Below are 22,060 nucleotides of genomic sequence, written 5' to 3'. Positions count from 1 at the left end.
GAAAAGTTTTCGCGAAGTTTGTAGCATGTTAAGAAATATGCCTAAAAAGTTGTGCATTTTTTCAATTTCCTTGCATAAAGGAGCATTTATAGAAAAATAGAAGCAACATTGAATTAATGCAAGTGTAGAAGAACACATGAACCACATAAAAAATAATACTTGTAAAATAAGAAAATAATCAATCAGAACTTCTAAACAACAAATCCAAAAAAAAAAAAAAAAACCAATAATCAATAACAAGGAACTGAAAACAACAGCGGGTGTGTTCACAAAAGTTCTGAAAAAGTAACAAATTTGAAAGTTGATCAAAAAAATAACAAATGGTAAGTCAAGAAAATTACGAAAAGAGGTTACACATGCTTTTCATCTAATGCCTGCAAACTTTTGCAATCGCTCTGAAGATACTTCATTTTTCTTCAAAGTCTCATCATTCAATTTAAGTAAGTTGAACCAAATGCATTGAATGCAACCCTAAATCAAGTGATTACCCATATAGCTAACTGAGGGGTAAGTTAAACTTGAGCAATGATCTGACTTAAAGATCATTTTTCCTGATGCAACAATTTTCAATAAATTTTAAATATTGCATTTTTAACATTTCACATCCCTGACCAATCCCATTCTTCTAAAAAAACATTTTGTATTACAAAGAAAAACTTTTTCTTAATAAATTTTCAAGCACATTTTCATGTTTCTGTATAAATTAATTTTCATGAATTACTAAAAAAAAGAGGGGGGGGGGGGGGACAAACAGGAATTTCAATTTAATTTATATTAATCAACATATTTAATTCTACAGTATCATCAGAGGTGCTCATTTATTATTCACACATTCAGATGCTGTCAGATATATAGGATAAATACTCAAACAGCATCATTTAAACTCATAGCTGTTTACAAGAATTATTATAATAAAAACATTTGACTTTTTCAGCTGAAATAATGAGTTGCAAAAGAAAATAATGCATGCTTTTTTTAAACTTTAAAATAAATTATAGAAATGCAGCAGCTACAGAGTAATAAATAGTTACTTGAAAAAAATTTCCCTCAATCTACAAACTGAAACGTTTTAAAATCATAAGTGTTCAGAATGGCTAGACAACGCATAAAGTTTGCAAACATTTTAAGTAGAAAAGTTTTTTTTTTTTTTTTTTTTTAATGAAACTATAAATATAATGCTGTATTATCACCAGGAATGTCCATTCTTTATTTATCCAGTAAGAAGCTGTCAAAAATATTGGACAACTAGTTAAGCAGAAGGATTTAGACTCATTAGCTGTATATCAGCATTCACCATTTCATGAACAAGTTCCTAGTAAAGACAAAAAGGAGGGGGAAATGGTTATTTTTCGATTAAAAAAATGAAAGCTTTTGAAAATTAGAACATTAGGTAGTATTAATAATGTAAAAAAATAAAATGGTAACTAATGAGAGTGTAGAAATATAATTAACTGTTAAAGCCTCAGATTCTGTGATAAAAAGTTATAACTTTAGTTAAAGTAAACTTAGAAGCTCTAAACAATAGCCATTTTAAAAAGAAAAATCTGCTCTTTCGATTGGCATCAATGTACAAAGAAGTATGTTTTAATTGCCAAGTTTGCAAAAGATGGCTAAATGTTTTTTTTTTTTTTTTTGACTAATATTGCTATAAATTAGTCCTATAAAGTCCTAAGAAAAAAAGATAAGATTGAGATAAATGAAAAATGTGGAAAATTTGAAATCTTTTGATACTTGACTCACTCCCTAACTCACAACCATTCTTTAAGTAGCATAATATGCATGCATTTATTTACAGACGATTTTGAAAAGAGAGTAGAATACCACTCCCACTGTTAAAAAAAAATTTAGAAAAAAAAAAAAAAAAACACATACCTGAAAGCCCAATTTTGGTCCCCATCCAAGTTTTTCTCTAGCTTTTGAAGAATCACCCAGGAGACAATCCTATTTCAATTACAGGAATAACATTTACACAAAAAAGAAAGACTTCAATAGAGTCTTCTACTTATAATAATGCAAGAAAGAAAATACTGACCACTTCTGCAGGTCGGAAGTACCGGGGACTCACACGAACTCTTACTATGTCTGTTTTTTCCTCAACTCCAACTTCATTAGGACCTGATCCTCTCCATCTACAAGTATTTGCAATAAGATTATGTTGCAGTGATCTGATCTTACTTTATGATTTAAAATAAACATATATAGATTTGTAGATCGCAGGAAAGAAACTGAAAATTCCTAGAAATCAAGTTTTGTTTACCACATGCGGTAACTAAAAAAAAAAAAAATGTTTTCGAGAGACCTAGAAGCATAACAGGTTTCCACAAAAAATTTCACATTATTTTTTTAAAGAAGGCTAAAGTTGAGTATTTATGATAGTTTTTAAAAATTTGAACTTTTTCTTTTTTACATTTGCTCATTTTAACTTTTAGTGTTAAACGGTTTAGATTATTTTGATGAATGCAATATTTTAAAATTTAAAACTGCTAAAAATGCCCCCTTGAAATTTTAAGGCAGTTAATTACAAGTTCCGTCACAAACAGTAAGAGACTTCTAGTAAATTAGTACATGGATATCTTAAAATCCTCATATCTGTTTTGGGACCAAAATATCACAGTCATAACTATTAAATGTCAAATTAAAACAGTAAATTTAAAAATTAAAATAGAATACTGAAAACTGCTCAGCGACCATATTGATATCTGAATGTCTAGCATTAACAATAATCATAAACAATTTTAAATTTGCAACTAATTTAAGTCATTGTGAGATATACTTGAATATTGCTCATTCTCACTTTCATCCTTGCACTCAATCCTGTTTTTACTGCTGTCAAAACATACACAAACATCTAAAAATAATAGTTTGTCCCCTTTGCAGAAATATTTGTTGCAAATACAGAATCTTTTTGCATGAACAGGATAATACTCACTTTTGCATATTTTCTAGCATATATGGTCTGGCATGTAATGCCACTGTATGGTAATAAAGCATTTAACACAATGGTTGTCGAAGTCAAAAAGAGTCAAAAGAGCTACTATAATCTACATTTTACTGCATATACTTTGACATTTCAAAGTTTGTTGCACTCAAATATTGGTTTTCTGATTAAACATACACATGTTGCCCAAGCAAATAATATAAAACAATTTTTTTCTAATTTACGAAAAATGACACACAAAAATACAACAAGCTTTGATAAAATAGGAACTCAATGACAACTTTTTATACAAAATTCAAACAATATACTTGATAATATTAACCACAATTAACATTGCTACCAAGGCTGTCCCTAATAGGAGATTTTGAGGGGTTAAACCCCTCCCATTGGAGAAACAATTAAATAAACGAATAGCTTTACTTTTAATTTAGATTAAAATTAGTGATACTGAGTATGTTTCTATAATATATTATATCTCTTCCCTTTACAGCTAAATAAATTAAGCTGGAGAAATTCAAGGAGAAAGACTGATTGAATCAATCTGACAAAGCTCAGCATCTAGGGCAGTATTTGTATTTCTTGTATAAATTAATACCTGAATTAAAAATAAATAGCTTTACTTTAAATTTAGGTTAAAATTAGATTACAGCAAAAGTCCGTAACAACAAACTTCAAGGGACCGAAAAAAAAAAATTTTCGTTGTACAGTAGAGTCTAAAAAATCTGAGTCTCCAAAGTTTGAGGTTCCGCTTAATTCGAGGTGCCTACTTTACATTTTCAGTTACATTTTTTAATTGCTAAAAATCATTTACATTAAAATATGAAAAGAGAAATCTTTAGTAATTGTAAAACTTATTTAACTACATACGGCAAATCATGAAGAAAATGCATTGAGAGATTGGTGTCAACAACACTCCCTGTGGCACGAAATATTCATCGACTAAAAATATGGATCAACAGATGCTAAGGAGATAATAACTTGATGTTTAAAATTAACGTTGATTGCCACATAGAATGTGTAAACGTTCCTATTAGAATTTTTGATTGCAGAGTAAAAAGAAGGTTCATTACTTGATGCTGCACAACTCGTATATACAGAAATTCAAACCGTCTACAACAAACCGTTTTCGTGTTCTGCGAGATACATATGCTCGCAAGAACGTAGATACAGCTGTTATGCAAAAACTCATGGAAATGAACTCGAGCACTGTCAAAATGTATGTTTGGTTGCCTACAAATTTATTCACATAAATATGTACAGCCATAAAGAGGGAGGAAAAAAACTCAAAATTTGTTTGGAGACAATTAAAAGCAAAATACAGGTTGTAATTTCAGTGATAAGTTTCCCCATGAAGGCAATACTTCCTTTTTTTTTACAAGGGAGTAACAGATTCCTCCTTCTGTCATCCAAAAAGTGTTAAAAATTTAATATGTAAGGATTTTCTAGATAATCTGAGGTGGTGTGAGTCCCAATTACCTCGGATTTTCGACACTGTACGGAATTCAATCAATGTGATGGAACTTAAATAGGGACTGAAAATTTATTCTGTTGTATTGGTATTCTTTGTAATGGGATTTACTCTACTATGCATGTTTTTGCATCATATTTTATCCCTTTGCAGCTAAATAAAATTAAGCTGGCAAAATTCAATGATGAAAGACTGGTTGAATCAATTCGGCAAAGCTAAGCATTTTAATATTTATATTTCTTGTGCAAGGAGATTTTACATTAATTTTGTCTTGCATACTGTCGACGGCATCTTATGTACCATCAAAGTGGTTAAATCTTTACTTACACAATATTTATCCCCACATTGCTAAAGGCAGCTTCGACGAAATCCCGAACACTATGAGAGGTACCAGTTGCAATAACAAAATCTTCAGGTTTATCTTGTTGCAACATCATCCACATTGCCTAAAAACAAAAATATATATATTAATATGCAGTGCATATCCGAAACTTATTTTCACACTAAAAATGATGACATTCCTTAAAATAATCAACCAAAGCAATCCTTTTTCTTTCTCCAGGAAACGTGTGTATAACATGCATTAATTATGTTACGAAAAGTTATTGAGAGGCTATTTAAAAGCCAGGCAGACAACAATGGAAGCAAGAATATCCAAATATTCCAAGACAATCTCAACAGTAGAAAAACAATTTTGAGACTCAAGAACTGCTATAAAGAGGCCTGAACAGGGTTATTAAATGCATAGCAACTACTGCACAAAATCTATCTAAGACAATTGTAGTGTGAATTCTACAATGCTTATAATTATCACTAACCCTGTGTACAGCAGATATAGCAAAAAATTCTTTCATACCCTCAAACAAAGTATGTTGTAAAGTCAGACCAAACAACGTAAGTAGAAGCACAAATTTGTAAATTACAGCAGACACGTGTTTCGGCGTTACAGGGAACGCCTTTTTCAATGCAAAAATTTATCCATTATTTTTACATTATTTTTTGCATTGAAAAAGGCGTTCCCTGTAACGCCGAAACACGTGTCTGCTGTAATTTACAAATTTGTGCTTCTACTTACGTTGTTTGGTCTGACTTTACTATTCAGCACAAAGGTATTTATTTATCTTAAAGTATGTTGTGTCTAACAGTCTTCATAACAAAAGAGGTACAGCTTTGACTGCTGCAAAGAGTATCCAAACTGAAAATAACCCCTGTGGACTCATGATCGACCTTTTTACTGATAAATGAATTTTCAGCTTAAGAGCCTACTCTAAATGTGGCTTGCATCTGAATACAGTTAGCATAAAGCTTGTGTAAGTCATCGAAAAGGCCTAACAAACATTCATCAACTACCCTAAAAAAAGTGTGTTCTCGAAAATATGTTTTTCAACTCGAGCACTGCTTATAGTACTAGGAAATTTACAGTAAAAAACTAGGTAATCTTTGTTCGAAAATATATAATATGGTCACAGTTAAGTATGGACAATAAATTTTGCATCATAGTAAAACATCAGATGTATTATAAATAAATTTACATTTTAAATAATATACTTGGCATTTTTATGAAATATTATACATTTTATAAGTTCTGAAAAGTCTAGATTGAACAAACTACCTCAACATAGTCCTTGGCATGTCCCCAATCTCTTTGAGAATCTAAATTTCCAAGCTCAAAGTATTCCAGTTGATTAAGAAATATTTTAGCTACACTTCTTGTAATTTTACGGGTGACAAATGTCTCCCCTGGAAAAAATAAATAAATTTAATAAATTAAAATGATTTAAAAATTTTAATTTCCCCTACCTTAAGAGATAAAAACTATACCTCGTCTTGGACTTTCATGATTGAACAAAATTCCATTCACTGCAAACATATCATAAGCTTCTCTGTAGTTAACAACAATCCAGTATGCATACAGTTTTAGCTACACCTAGAAATAAAATTAAAAATGCATAAATAGTTTTAAAAATTTAAAAAAAAAATATCCGCAAAACAATTATGAAATTTTGAATGAAAGGCAAAATTCTACACACGTGGTACTGATCAATGCTTACAAAACTATCCCAAAAAATAAAGATTTAGGAAATGAAGATTTGAACTTCATAGCCAAAAAGAAGAATTAGAATAAGAGAAAAGAAATGTAAAAATGAACAAAAATCTGGAGAAAAAACTGTCTGTAAGCTTCAAAACACCCACTTTGATGACCAAAGTTGAAAAGCTATGAGCCAAATACTGGAAAAATTCATACAAAATGCTAACTAGGGTTAGCAAACTAATTAATCTTTAAAACAGATGATATTTTTGATTCAGTAGTAATGTAAATAGAAATATATTAGTGAAAATTAGCAACAGGCTCTGGGCCTAAGCTAGGGTAGTCCTAGTAAGGGGCATGCACAGAAATTTTCGGGCCTGTCACACAAAATGACTTTCTCGGGTTCCCCTCCATATTATTTACCCCTATACTTCAAGTCTAGTTTTAAATATATTGGGCCCCCTTCAGGCTTGGGCTTGGGCCAACAGGTGTTACTTCTCCCCCCCCCCCCCCCCCGTGCACGCTCCTGGTGCTAGTCAATTTATTTATTAATCCCCAAGGGATATAGTAATATAAACATAATTTTGAAACAATTTTGATTTAAAATTGAAATTTATTAATGCATTTGCTTTAAATACAAATGTGACGACTAGCAACAGGTTCTCAGGTAGCTAGACTGGTCCTAGTCAATTTATATGTTCCCAATGAATGTCAGCCCTTATATGTCCCTAATGAATGTCAATGGCCCTCTTAATGGCTCTAACTAAATTCTGCTTTAGCTTGTCAGATGGTTGTATTAGGGGTTATTTAATTACTCTGATTATAGAATATTAGATTGTCACCAGGGTATAAGATCATATACGGAATTCCAAATGAATCCGAATGCTGGAACTGAATAAAAATTGAATTGAAAGATTGAATTATATACATACATATTGGTTGAGCTAATAAAAGTGTAAGGAAACATGTATGTATTGTACTATTATGTAACTTACAGGTTATCTGATCTACACTTGACTGTGTTGTTTCCATAAAAATTAAATATCGATATCCTTATAATCAAATACTAATTGAATAATGAATGAAACAATAAAACATATGCTTTTAGTAAGGATCATTTTCCATTATGACTGTTTCAGTAGGAGGAACCGTTTTATTTACCATATGGTGATCTTGGATAAAATGGAGTTGTTTCCTTCTGAGGCACCTCTTGAACTTTTCCAAACATCTCACTGGTAGAAGCTTGATAGAATTTGACTTCTTTTTTCTAATTTACATGTGCGAATCGCATCAAGCATTCGCAATGTGCCCAGAGCATCAACATTGGCAGTGTACTCGCTTAAATCAAAAGAAACCTGCAATTAATTGTAATCAATTGTATGTCGAAAGAAAAAAACGAAATTTTTTAACATAACACATTATCAATTCACAAAATGATGTTTCCTCAACTGCACATTACTTTTAAGATCAAGTCTTGCGGGATCATGAAGGGTGGAAAATGAACCTGGCCTTTTAATAATTTTTAATTTCATGGGCTAAATGGAGATTCCAGCTGTTTAGGAGTTGACTTAGCCGCATTTACATGGACCTTTTCTACTCCGGAAAAAAACTGCTTTTAATCACATTCCGGTTACTTACCGGATAAATGTGGATCTTTCTCCCTACTGCTATTACTGGAGTAAAAGCACGGTTTTTACCCAGAGTGCACTTCACGAAACGATTTTGTTTAATAGCTGGGTATAGGTGCAAAGAATGCTGGGTAAAACCACTTTCTGGGATACATGGTACAAGCTCTTTTTGCATGTGAACGGCTTATTTTCCAACCGGGTTTTTTTTAAAGTTGGAGCGAGGAAATGCAAGGTACAAAAGTCTCTTTTTAAATGAGACTTTTTGTGTGTGCATTTAATGTATGGCTGTTTCCGGGAATTTTCTTATTTTCTTCAGATTCTTCTCAACAAGGTTGATTTTTCTGAGAATGGGGTCATTTGTGATGCCATACAAACCCTGATGTCAGTGAAATTCTCATAATGGAACAAGGGTTTGGGATTAGTTTCAAAATGTGCATGTATATGTGCTATAGTAGAACTCTTCGAGAAAAAAATCATGTGGCTTCCCTCAATCCCCATTTAAGTCACAATTTTAAAGATATAGGAGTTTTGTTTGGAATGGTTCATTACTACGAATCTTTTTGAAAGCTGGAAAGTGATCTTTGGTGTAAAAAAATTGTCCAACAAATAATCAAATAAAGAAAAATTTTTATTCTTGATATTTTTAAAAAATATGCATAATTGAAGGATGCAAAATGAACAAATTCAGCAGAATAGGATAGGCTTCAGTTGGATAATTCAGAGCCCACAACATGACACTATTTCTGCCATAACTACTTAATTTACTGTTTAATTTGCATATCATTTTATTTTGAGTTAGTCCTACCAATACTCAAACTCAAAGTAAAACAATGCGCTGATTAAACAGCAAATTAAATAGTTATGGCTAAAAAAGTGTCATATTGCAGACTCTACATTTGGATAAAATACTGTGAAATGGCCCTGTATTTAACAGTCAATAATTGTTCTCCAAAAATTTTTACAATTCAATTTGAAATATTTACTTACATAGAAATATTTTGTTGTGTGATGTCATATAATTAGTTTAAGTACCTGGACGAGGCTTAACTCAATTAGACTTTATATTAAAAAACCTTTTTTTGTAAAAAATCGCTTTTTACAGAAAAAACACTGATGTAGATCAACTTAGAATGCTAATTTACAATTAAATCCAAAATTTCATCCAAATCGTTAGAGCCGTTTTCGAGATACGAAATATATACATACCCACAAGAATTGCTCATTTAAATATATAAGATTTTGTGATCAGATATTTACTCTTTGTAGATATACAGTAGACATACAAGAAATGCAGGGAAACCAGACAAACTAATTGTGATAAAGGGCATTTGAAACCGTCGGAGGAAATTGGCGAACAACAAGCATGAATGTATAAAACAATTTTTGAACATGACTTTAAACATGTATTGAACAACTAAATTCATAAAGTATAATTTTTTCTAATACATAGAAATAAACTTTAAGAAAATAATCTCGTAAGCATTAGAGCTTATATGATTGCAGTGAAAAACCAACATAAATAAAGCACAAATTCTGAAGAAATGTTTTTTTTCAGAATTTGTGCTTTATTTACCTTGGTTTTTTGCTTTAATCATACTGTAGCACAAATCTTATTTGATCATTTTTCAATTGAGCTCATAATATAGAAAATTGTTTTCAAATTGGCCTGAACACTTGTGTTCAAATACAGGAGGGAGTTCTTGGAGGTTAAGTAAAATTTTTAGTATAAAAATAAGTTTCCATTAGTTACTGCATTTTTTTTCTAACTTTTTAACTGTTTGATTTTCTTTCTTTTTTTTAAACCAATTTTTAGTTTTCAAACTTTTAAAAATTTAAATGCAAATAATCAAACAACAATTTTCAATAAAATTTTATCAAAGAACACTATGCTAATTGACTGTAATATATTATTTGTTTCCTAATATTATTTTACTTCACATTGTGAAAAGAAAAATCAGAAAATAAAATTGTTTGATTACTTTTGAAAAAGGCAAATATTATCAATTAGTAATATTTTTCTATGTTTTTGTTCCTTTTCTTTCCCCCTCCTTCTCCATTCTTTGTTCAACTTTGATTGATTTATTTATTTTGGTAGGTTAAAAACTTTCACTTATTTTGAACTCATTGATTCTATGAGCTAGACAGAAAAGTTTGACACTTAAGAAAAAAATTCTGAAAGGTTTAACCATCAGATCTAACAAAGAATAAATCAAAGCAATATTTGTCATCAATGAATATTTTCAATTCAATTGTTTTCAATCCACTGATGAATAGATCAAGGTTTCCTCTAGACTTTTTTTAATGTTCCAATCCGCTGCTTTAGATTTCCAATGAACACTAATGAAATTAATATATGTTTGTCAAACTATTTTGACAAAAAAAAAAAAAAACTACTTTTGCAAAATAAATAAATGACAAAAGCAATGCTTTTAAAGAACATAGTATGAGTTACGGAGTTACAAGAAACTCCAGTGACAGCATCAGAATGCAAAAACCTTTTTCTGCATTGAAAAATATGTTCCTTTTAACCCTTAAACAACTGTATGTAATATTCAGTAAGTTACCGCCCTATAGCCATGGCTAAGGCAGAAATACGTGAAATACACCGCCAGCTCAGTCATTTCCAGCCGAGGACTGCAGTTTCGTGCTTATTAGCTAATAAGCACTGAGTGCTAATAAGCACGAAACTGCAGTCCTCGGCTGGAAATGACTGAGCTGGTGGTGTATTTCACGTAAGTGTGTGTAATGTTCCTGTAAATTTTTCATTGATAATGTTGTTCTTTATCATTAATAATATTTATCAAATCTTGAAGAGGTTAAATATGAAAATTAAGAAGAGTACAGAAAACTCCCGACTATCCATGGAATAGGGTGACATGGTAACCGCAGATAAGTGAAAACTACGCATACTTCGAATAATAGGTATAAAACGATACTACTGCATACAATAGCTATAAAATATGAATAACACTCAAGTACATTTAAATTATAGCTAAAAACATTGCAACAATTCATCTACTAACATTAAATGTAAAAAATATACATATGTAAAAGCTAAAAATGAACAATAACACAATCATAAGTTTAAAAAACATTTAATGACTGTTAAACAAATAATGTTTTTACAAAAAATGCAATAAGGGAAAAAAATGTTAATCTGACTGCCGATAAATCAGTTTACTGTACTTCTATTCTCACACAAAGAAGAACTTTTTATGGGAGTGAAATAAAAGTTATGGATATAATTTGAAGCATCTTACCTTAACATGACTTTGAGCTCCTAAATTATAAATTTCTGTAGGACGGATCTGACTAATCAACTTGACAAGGCATGAACTATCAGTCAAATCTCCATAATGTAAATGCATAGCTGCAAAAACAAACCAAAGGTTTTTAAATCAGAAAACTAAAATTACATGAGTCAGAAACTTTCAAATGATAGTTTAAATAAATAAATAAAATGTCTTAAACCTGGAAAAATTTTCAAAAACAGCCAATTAAATCTTTTCAGTAATATTATACTACAGTCGAACCCCGTTTTAACGAATTCACCGGATTGAAACTTTATGTTAAATCGAGGTTATTCGTAATATCAGGGTGTGAAATGTTTTTTTAAAAAAAAACACTTACCTTATTGAAAACCCCTAATAAGCAACTGCACAAAAATATCCATAATTAGAAAGTTTGCACTATTTGTTCAGCATTTCAAGACTTATTACACGCTAGTTTATTTGAAATTTTAAACTACTGAGTAATAGATGTTTCAACAATTTCCTTGATACTTGACTCAAAAAATTCTCTTTCGGCTTTATGGAGAGAAGAAAATACTGTGTCTTTTGCAGCCTGCTGCACAAGATATGTTTTTAGTTTCCAGGCCATGTAAAGCATTTGAAAAAGTAAGTTTTAATGGCATGGGTGCACTCTAAAAATTGGAGAAGACTGAAAAGCGCGTGGCTCCATTTCGCGACACCAAAATGTTAGCGCTCAGTTTGTTTGATGTTTTAGACATATATAATGCTAATTTTTGATGCTGTAACTATATAGTAAAACCAAATTGGAAGATTAAGTAAAAATTAAAACCTAAATAAAAAAATAACATCATTGTTCAAAATTTTTAGGAGGTAAAAGCAGAAAAAGAACTTAATAATAAAATACAATAAAAAAACTTACTATTTGCTACTGCAGAAAAAAAGCTTCAGATTTTATAGTTCATGTTACATAAATAGTTCATATTTCATACAAAAAATTAGTAATTAAAAAAAATTCAGGTATGAGATTCTTGGCTATAAGACACATTGTGATAAAAACTTTAATAAAATTTTCCAGATTAAAGACAAGAATGGGTGAAATCAACAGATTGAGTGACTTATTTAATTATTTTTTGGGAAAAAAAAAAGAAAAAAAAGCTTATCTTTTTAACTTTAGCAGATGGGCCAGTTTTTTGTCCTCAGAAGATTAAGACCTTCTTGAGAGTGAGAGATTCAAAAGTAAAGATTTGTTTCATCTATAAAAATCATTTTGAACATGGAAAAAAAAAATCCGTTGGTCGAAATTTTGGAAAAGACGGAATTCCGTCCCTTGGACGGAAGTGTGGCAACCATGTTTAATGGGAGTTTCAATATTGCTTTCAGCATCAGAATCACTATTCATTAATTGCTCCTTCACCCTCGCCGTCAAAAATTGCTGATTCCAAGAAAAGTATTTTTCTGCTTCGAACAATATGGATGTAGCATTTGGAAAACAGTCCAATATTTCCTGACTAAAATTAACAAAAAAAAGGCTGTCAAAAAAATTCGTTATTTTAGGGTTTATTATTCAGTAAATAGGGGTTTTTACTTTCATTTTAGTTGGAAAAAGAAAAATCCTGTAAATCGCGAAATTCGTTGACCGTGTTCATAAATTAAAACATGTTACCATGAAAGACTGAAATTGAAGAATGTTGACTTTTAGTAGTCATTCACTGGAAATATTCAAATTTCCACCAATGTCTTTGGTAGGTAAATGTGGATATTTACGGGCTAATGTGGATTTCAGACTTTCACATTAAATACATATTGTCACCTTAGAGCAAGAGTAGGGTATCTTTTGCCTCTACCCAGAAAATTAATATTTTGTACTGCAATGAAGAAAATGTCTATCAGTGGTCCAGAAACCTTTCAAGAACAAGTTTCACCAAAGCACAAAAAACATATAACTCACAGCCTTCTCGATGAGCACGTGGATCATCATACAGATGTTGAATTCTTCCCGTATTGAAAGAACTTGATCTACGAATGACACCATGAACTTCATATCCACGCTCAATCAAAAATTCAGCAAGGTAAGACCCATCCTAATTAATAAAAAAATTACATTTAATTATTAAATCATTATACTAGAAAGGGATGAATAACTTTTTAGAACTGGCAAATCTCACTTGAATACTATTCATACAAGAGTTGCAAATGATAAATAGCGGTAAATATTAATAATGATTGTTTATTCCTTTTATTTTTCAAAGCATACATTTGTTGGCTTAATTTGCAAAATTACATTTACGACCAAACGGCACAACCTTGAGGCTCACAGCAGGGCCGGACTAATACTCCGTCAGTCCGTGCCCCGGCACGGAGTAAAGATTTTTAAGGGGCGCAAAATTGCCAAATCAAAATATGAAAAATATTTGCAACTGAGCTGCTGAAAAAAAAAAAAAAAAAACTAAGTTCTCTGGAAAAAATACTGGCACCATTTACAAATGAAGAGGGCGCATCGCGTTATCCCTTTATCTATTCTATAACCGTAGTCTGCACAAGTTTGAAGTAAAAGGTGTTAGTTCTTTTATACTAATTACAGAGGCTTTAAAATCATTTTGTCATAAGTAGGATCAACACCAGCAGGGGCGCCTCGAACTTAAATTTTTAAGAGGAGAGAACTTTTCTGCCGAACGGAGCTCTAAACTTTGCAGAATGATAAATTACGGATATTCACACATGTGCTTACATCTTCAGTAAATAATTACATTTAGGCATTTTATTATTTCAACTAGTGGTACCCGCACGGCTTTGCCTGTAATAGAAAAATTAAAAGGTATTTTGGTTCGCCTGTATATTTACAAATAATGTATGGTGAATTTTCTCGCCACTTGGCTTGCACCCATGTTACGGTTCCACGTTATGATTTAGTATCTCGCCAATTGGCTTGTGTCCATGTTACGGTTCCACGTTATGATAATTTCGAAATTTACTCGTCTATCTTATGATATTTTTGTTCTTAAAATCGGAATAGAAAAAGACCACATCGAATTTTCGAAAAATCGCATTGAAGTGCACACCTCCATGCTACAAACTAACTTTGTGCCAAATTTCATGGTCTAGGCGCTTTGCGCGTCACTGAGATCCAGACATCCAGACATCCTCCGGATATCCAGACAGAGAGACTTTCATCTTTATTATTAGTAAAGATTATGTCTCCAAATTTCCAGAATCATCAGGCAAAATGTCCCGAATTATGAAATTTTTGGAAGATTACAGTGACTTCCCATCGAAAAACAAAATTTCGCGGTTTTTTTTTTTTGCAAACAGAAGCGAAAATTGAAAAATCCGACGTAAAAACATTTTTTACAAGGTTTAAAATTTTTTATTATGACGGGGTTGCGAAAATTAAAGCCTCGCGAAAAAAAATGCTCTTACAGTATTCAGTGCAATTTGGAAACTCATAGCACGCTTTAGACTAAAAAATGTATAAATTTATAAATAAACAAGATAGCATCTGGGGTGCTGATGTTTTTCTGTTTGTGTTTTTCTTACTTTCATTTTTTTCTTACCATGAAAATCTCAAAGCTGAATGCTGAAAAATTAATATGCCGTTAAAATATGGTTCAAACAGATAAATCAAAGTAGAGAGAGATAGAGAGAAGTGAGATTTAAACGATTGATATGAAAAGTCGCACTAGAAGTTGTTAAATGGTTGAAGGGAAAAAACGAAGGTTAAAACAAGAACTCTGCAGGAGATTAATGAGACACGATATTTAAAATGAAACATAGTAGAAAAATGACCAGTTATCACACAAAAGTATAAAATAAAATAATAAATAAATAAAAACACCTCCGTCCAAATCAATAAAATATACTTCTGGGGCTGTAAGCGTTTGAATTCAAACATGTTAAAATGTAAGGTAAGGGTGAAAATTAAAAGTTTTAATATTTCCGGTTTTAGGACTGTATTCTGAAAGAGTTCCCAGGGTTAGGTGAAACCCTAGAACCCTAAAACCTGATCCCTATAACATCATCAAAGATTGTCTAAAGTTGTTTTCGAAACTTTAATTTTGAAAAATTTCCTAGGAAGTCTCCGCAAATCTTACCCTTTACCCTAACGTCATCAAAGATTACTTACAATTTGCGTAATTATAATTTCAATTTTGAAAAGTTTTCGCGGAAGTTTTTGCAACCTTCCCTTTCCACCTTTAAAGGTCGACTTTTGTTTAAACGATTTCAATTTCGAAAAATTCCGAGGGGAGAGGCATTAAATTCTCCTCATCCTAACATCCCGAAGATCGTCTAAAACTGCGATTTTGGAAATTAAAACTTCTGACAATTTACTAATGAAGATTTCTCCCATTCCTTCTCTTACAATTACTTACAATTACGTATTTTGGACGAAAAATGTATGGGGGATGATCCCAGATCCCATTCCGTTCCCTTACTTTAACAAGTGTTGCCTGCCGACCGAGTGGTGTAATGGTTAGGCGTTGGCATCTTACGCCTGAAGACAAAGGTTCAAACCTGGCTTTAATCGATGGATTTTCAAGATGAATAAAATAGACAGCGCCCGGGTCGTATGATTTTGCGGCATGTGAAAGATCCTTCGATTATTCGTTTGGCTTGAAGTACTCTCGGGAAAATTAAATTCCCAGCTCAGTTTCGCATTGTAAGAGCCCAGGTACCTCCATCTGATACGGATGCTACATCGGGAGATCGCACTAGGTCTACAAAAGTCAAAGCCTCTAACACAGTCCCATTAGAAATAAATAAAAAAAGACAAAGATTGCTAACAACTGCATTTTTTTTTTTTGGAAAATTTTCCTCTCTAGACGCTTTGACAACCTCTTCTTCCATTCTCTTTTTCAAATTTTGTGTACAGAATTAAAATTTTGAATCGTTTAAAATTTTGTTTTGAGCCTCAAGTTCGAAAAATTCCAAACTAAGGTCCCCTTAACATTCCTTCTCTTCCATCATCAAATCATCAAAGATTGTCTAAAATAGCGTTTTCAGAGCTACTATTCAGAAAACTTTCCAGGGTGTAACCCCTAGACCCCCTATTTAGGCGCAAAATTTACCCATGACGCAATGTTCACATTGCTTTTTTTTGAGCAATCACGAATTGCTTATTGTTTTCACTTGACCGTTGAACGATGTCCCGTCCCTTGATTTTATTTTTCTATTATAATGCAGGCGTCCACGTGCCTCGGAATCGAATTATTTAGAAACGACCGTCTATTGTACACAATCTTTTTTTCGCGAAAAAAGTATTCAGCACACAACATTCAGCACATAACAACCAGCTCCTGGCATTCATTTGAATTTTAAAGTCTTAAATTCTAATTTTTGTTGCGATAAGAGCCATTAGTAGAACCCACGGAGTAGAGTCCTATCGCAATTCGTGATCGCAGAAAACATAATCTGATTTCAAAACCTCAAAATTCAAACTGTTTTATTTATTTATTTGCACATAGAAAAAGGATTAGTAATATGCATGTAACACATAAGCATAATTCTACTAATTCTAGATTCCACATAGATAACACAAGTCCCCTGATTTGTGAGCTCATAGCGCTTCGCGCCCCCACGCCACAGGCCCGGATTTCTATTCCCGGGTGGAGCATGGCTGAACTCAGCCGTTCATCCCTTCAGTGGGTCGATAAAATGAGTACCAGTGCACTTGGGAACCAAACACTGGGGGTTCCGTGTTAGGCTGACCACCTAACCGGGTCGAATGCCTTGCAACCCAGAGCCCCTGTTCAGGAAAACTGAGTTGGGCACAGTAGGCCTCGGCCCTCATGGACTGTCGTGCCGCAGGGTTTGGCTTTTTTACTCCCATTTAAACCACAGACGTTAGATCTACTCTCTCTCTCTCAGATCGCTGTCTTATGAATGGAGAATTTGAAATCACCAGAATCAAATCTGTCAACCGATTTGAAAATTGTTATTTACAATTCACATTAATTGCCAAGTTACTTTGACACATTTTATGTGTTTGCCAAAAAATGTAAAAAAGATCATGTGTTTTTTTCATTTGTTGGGGGGGGGGGGGCCCTTTATACATGCAGTTCAAAAGGGGCGCAATTTTTCCCTTTTGCACGGAGTGGTTCAAAAGCTAAATCCGGCCCTGCTCACAGATTTGGACGAAATTTTAAATATAGGTCTCTTCCCACTAGATATGAGCCCAGGTAAAGCGGTTTGACTGCATAGGTCCTAATTTGGCTTCAAAGAGTGTCCAAAGTTGCTAGTTTGTCCTCAGAAATGCTGTAGCATTTCCATTGGAACTTCAGACTTCAGCACAGTGTTTTTTTCTCCCAATACATTTTTTTTTAATATGCCATGTGCAATAAATCAGAGCTTTTTCTCTTGTCCCATTTTTTTTTCTTGTCATTCTTGATTACTGATAGCAGACGATAAATATTCAGTTAAAGTAAACATTTTTTATTAGCAAATGATAAATATTTTTTACTCGCAGATGATTAATATAAAATGAAAATATAATTAGTTTAACTTGCAAATGATAAATACCCTGCACCTCTATTATTTTGGTATTCAAGTTAGTGAATCAATCCAAAACTGAAGATCCTTTGATGTTGAATTACATGGGCTATATTGGCTTTGCTAAAACTTTTCCACCATACTATTGCTAAGGACTGGAGAAATGTTCCCCTCCCCTCAAAATCTTATGTGTACCTTTCTAAAAAGTTTTAGAACAGAGAGCAGGAAAATTCTGTTTTATAGTACTTGATCTTCAAGAAAGGCGCAAGGAAACGCAAAGAGAGAATTGCAAAAGCGGATCAAAGGAAAAGAACTAGAAAATGTTCTCTTCTGCCCTCAAAAAAAAAAAAAAAAAAAAAAAAAAAACAAGTGATTCTAAAACTGTTCAGAAAACAATGTATACAGGAAGATTAGATAACAGCAGAAACGGCTCCACGAAGGGGAACTGGAGGAATGTTCTCCTCCCCCCAAAATCTCATGTGTACCTAAAAACGTTTAGAACAGAGTGCAGGAAAATTCTTCTGTGTTATAGAAATTGAACTTGGAGAAAGGCGCAGTGAAAAAAGAGGAGAGAATTGCAAAAGCGGATCCAAAGGAGAAACTGGGAAATGTCCTTTTCGAAAACACAAAATTCCAAGTAAACCAAAAAACTGTTCAGAAAACAGGGTAAGGTAAAACCAACAGTAGTTGACACTTTAAAGATTATTTTTTTCTGTTTGTTAACATAGCTTGGAGGGAATTCATCCTAGGAGAAACTTTTAATAAGTGATAACTACCAACTAGTTCCCTATTATAATGCAACAAAATTAGATTAATAAAATGAATGCACAGTTTTTTAATAAAAAAAGACTTGGTTGAAGTTGACACTAAACTCAAAGGGGAACATCTAATTGTTGACACACTTTGTTTTCAGTAATTGATACATGCTTGGATACAGAGAAGCAGGAATTGCTTAATAAATGAATTCGTGCCTACTTGTGTGAATACAGGAATCGCACTGCCGGATCTATGCAGCAGTAATACTCTTGGCTTACCTTTTATACATAGTCGATAGTTTTATACATAGTCGAATTAGAATAATTGCTGAAACCCTAACGTTACCAAATATGGTCTACAGTCACGCTTTTAAGAGGTCAATTACGAAAAATTTCCAGACAAGGACCCGAATGCTCTCGTAGGAAATCTAAAAATGAAAAAGTTACAATTTTAAAAAATTTTAAGGGGGAGAGCATTGTAATCCTTCGTCACTGAATATCACTTAAAAACTTCGTGTCCTAGGACTTGAATTTCAAAACATTTTTTGGTAAGAGTCCCAGAACTCCACTGCTCGTAACATCATCAAAGTTAGTCCGTACCCGCAATTTAGGAGCTTCAATTTTGAAAGACTGGGCGGAAGGGTGATCAATTTAGATCTATTCTACAAAAAAAAAAACAAAAAAAAAAAAAAACAAGCTGGGGCAGCCCCCCAAAAGTCTCGTCTTACTTTACTCTCAACAAATATCACCTGTAATAGCGTTTTGAAAACTTCAATTTCTAAAAATTTCTGCAGAAAGTCCCTCGAACCTTTCCTTCCTGTAACATCATCAGAGGCCCTCTAAAGCCGCATTCTTATGGCTGTAATTTCAAAAATTTTCCAGGGAGAATCCTGGACCCCCCCTTATCAGTTAATGAAAATTTGAGGATTAAAATACAAATATTACAATGAAAAATAAACATTTTTAAAAATTATTTTCTGAAAATTATACTTGCAAAATTTGTAAAGCAAAAAATTTTTTATAAGAAGCATTAAGATGCAGAGGATTAGTTGTAAAACTCAATTTTTATGGTTATGTTTTTAATGTAAACTGCTAAAAAAGGTCCCATCCCAATTCTATAATCTGGATCCGCCCCTGGTAGTGGTGCCGTATACAGGTTTTGCCAAGTGTCACACTGCACATACCAGGTGCAGTCATGGCTTTTTACCTTCATTTTATAATTCAATACTTTTTTGGCTCAAATAGTAAAGAGCATATTACCCCCCCCCCCCCACATACAAAAATATTCAAAAGAAAAAATAGGACAACTACTACCCAATTCTGTTTACATCCTTTTGAAGTTCATAAGTCAGTTTTTGTTGAAACAAAAAGAAAACTAGTCTCTAAAACTCATTATAAAGCCAACTACCTAAATAAAACCAGAACTAAACAACTTTCTACAAATATTTTGACCTACAAATATATCTCCTCTTATGTCATTGAAAAAAAGTACCATTTTTCTCTCCTTAGAAATTTTTGGACAGTAAAACAGGATCTTATTTAAAATACTACTCAGAAGTAAATAAGCATTTTATTGCAGATTTTGCAATAAAGCTGAAAATTTTTACAAAACCCAAAATCACTGATGAAAAATTGAATTTGATCACAATTCTTTTTCGAACACCAAAAATAAAAATTCATCTTACTTGTCCCGTGATTCCAGTTATAAATGCAACTTTACGAGTATTTTTGTTTTCCGATTCAGCCATTAAAGACAAAATTTGTAGAAAGTATTAAATTTAATAAATGGATGCTACTTTATAGAAAATATGAAAATAAATAATTATTCTTTTCTCATGAATTAACTTTTTTATACTTTGTCAAAAGATACCAGAAAGGACGAACGATATCTATTTGTTTACGTTGCCGGTGAGTTCACAACAGTTGCAGTTAAAAAAATAAACTGAAGAAAATTATAATTCACGTACTTCGCATGCGTTCGGCGAACCTCACCGGTCTACCGGTGAGTAACCGGTGACAAACCGCAGCGTTCTATTCAGGGCTGTGGAGTCGGAGTCGGAGTCGAAGAGTCGGAGTCGGACTGATTTTGGAATAAAGGAGTCGGAGTCGGAGTCGTTGGAAAACATGCCGACTCCGACTCCGACTCCGGGCTTCTTTTTTTCTTTCCTTTTCACTGACTCTCCTTGCATTTTTTAAAAATTGATTACCAATTGGTTCGATTACATGTATAAAAAGATACTAATGAGAAAATAACTGCCATTATGGCAATCAGCTAGCTTGAATGCTTACCGAACTTTCTGTAGCCGTCCCCTAGTTTGCTTGCTTTTTAACTTAACTAATAGCAACTGCCAGCAAACGGTTTTGTTGAATAACATTTTCAAGTAATCACTTTCAAATAAAAATAGAAATATAGTGTTTTGTTCTATCTCAGTTTAAAATAGTAAAAGAAACGTAACAAATTAGTAAGTCGACGCCTGTAGCTAAGGTTGAAACGTTTAAGTGTGATCGGCAAATTCAAAGAAGTTCTGGCTCGAAAGCACGAATCCAAAAGATTCGATGAAATAATCTAATGTTTTTTTCTTTATTAAGACTATTTCTGTAAGCTTGGTTCTCACTAAAAAGTATGGAACAAAATAAGTGTAAAAAATTTCTTGATTACAACACTCAAGAATTGCAGTTAATCTTAAAATCTTCATATTTAGGTTAGTTCTAAAGCAGCCAATAAAATTTAAATTAAAAATTTAGCGAAGAAGAAATATAGGTATAGTAAAAGCTATTCGTACAAATTTGTATACCGCCGCGTTTTGTGTAAAATTAGCTCCTGACGCATATGTGCCCTATTTTCGTTGAAATTTTATTGATGAAATATAATTTAAAATATATTCGTGAAAATTTTCAGAATTAAAGTATTTATATTTTTTATAAACTCTGAAATTAACTTTGGGTGTCATCTACTAGATGGATGTCACCAGGGGCAAACCACTCCCTCTCAAGAACTTGGATTTAGAAAAAAAGTTTTTTTTCTCTCAAGTTACAGCTTTCAAAAATTGAAAGCACACGATTTGATCAATATATATTTGTTAAACATTAAAGGGGGGCAAATTACAGATAATCATTTTCAAAATTTTTAAAAGGGATTTTTAAGTCATCTCACTTTTTAACTCGTAACTATTGGAAAGTTTGATTTTTAAAATGAATTTCTAACGTTGTATGACGTCTTGGGTTTACAATAAAAAACAAAATGCTAAATTTTCATAAAAAGGAATTAATATTTCAACCCCTGTTAAGAGGTTTCCCCCTTCCCTTGAATGGAGAGAGGGAGTTTAAAAAATACAATTAAAAAAATTTAAAAAAAATCCGGAGTCGGAGTCGGAGTTGGAGTCGGAGTCGGGCGTTTCAAAATCCAGGAGTCGGAGTCGGCCATTTTCCTTCCGACTCCGCAGCCCTGGTTCTATTCATTGAGAAGAGATATAATGAAGAGAGTGAAAACTTTTATTCGATGAAGCTC

At 32.5% G+C, this 22,060-nt stretch overlaps 1 protein-coding gene across 1 annotated transcript; it reads right to left on the bottom strand.

The window, feature by feature from the left end:
* Positions 1–1,179: 1,179 nt before the first annotated feature.
* On the bottom strand, positions 1,180–20,434 carry LOC129220823 (GDP-mannose 4,6 dehydratase-like). The gene is given in 12 exon segments (XM_054855253.1): positions 1,180–1,312; positions 1,873–1,941; positions 2,033–2,129; positions 4,734–4,852; positions 6,019–6,146; positions 6,228–6,327; positions 6,600–6,661; positions 7,597–7,693; positions 7,695–7,790; positions 11,324–11,433; positions 13,263–13,395; positions 20,238–20,434. Coding segments are annotated over 12 exon segments (1,137 nt in total). The 5' UTR covers positions 20,301–20,434; the 3' UTR covers positions 1,180–1,249.
* Between the last annotated feature and the right edge of the window lie 1,626 nt (positions 20,435–22,060).

This window comes from Uloborus diversus, chromosome 4 (assembly GCF_026930045.1).
Source record: "Uloborus diversus isolate 005 chromosome 4, Udiv.v.3.1, whole genome shotgun sequence".
NCBI lineage: Eukaryota > Metazoa > Arthropoda > Arachnida > Araneae > Uloboridae > Uloborus > Uloborus diversus.
Note: the sequence above shows the minus strand (reverse complement) of the source record. Positions and strands in the feature narration are given on the sequence as shown.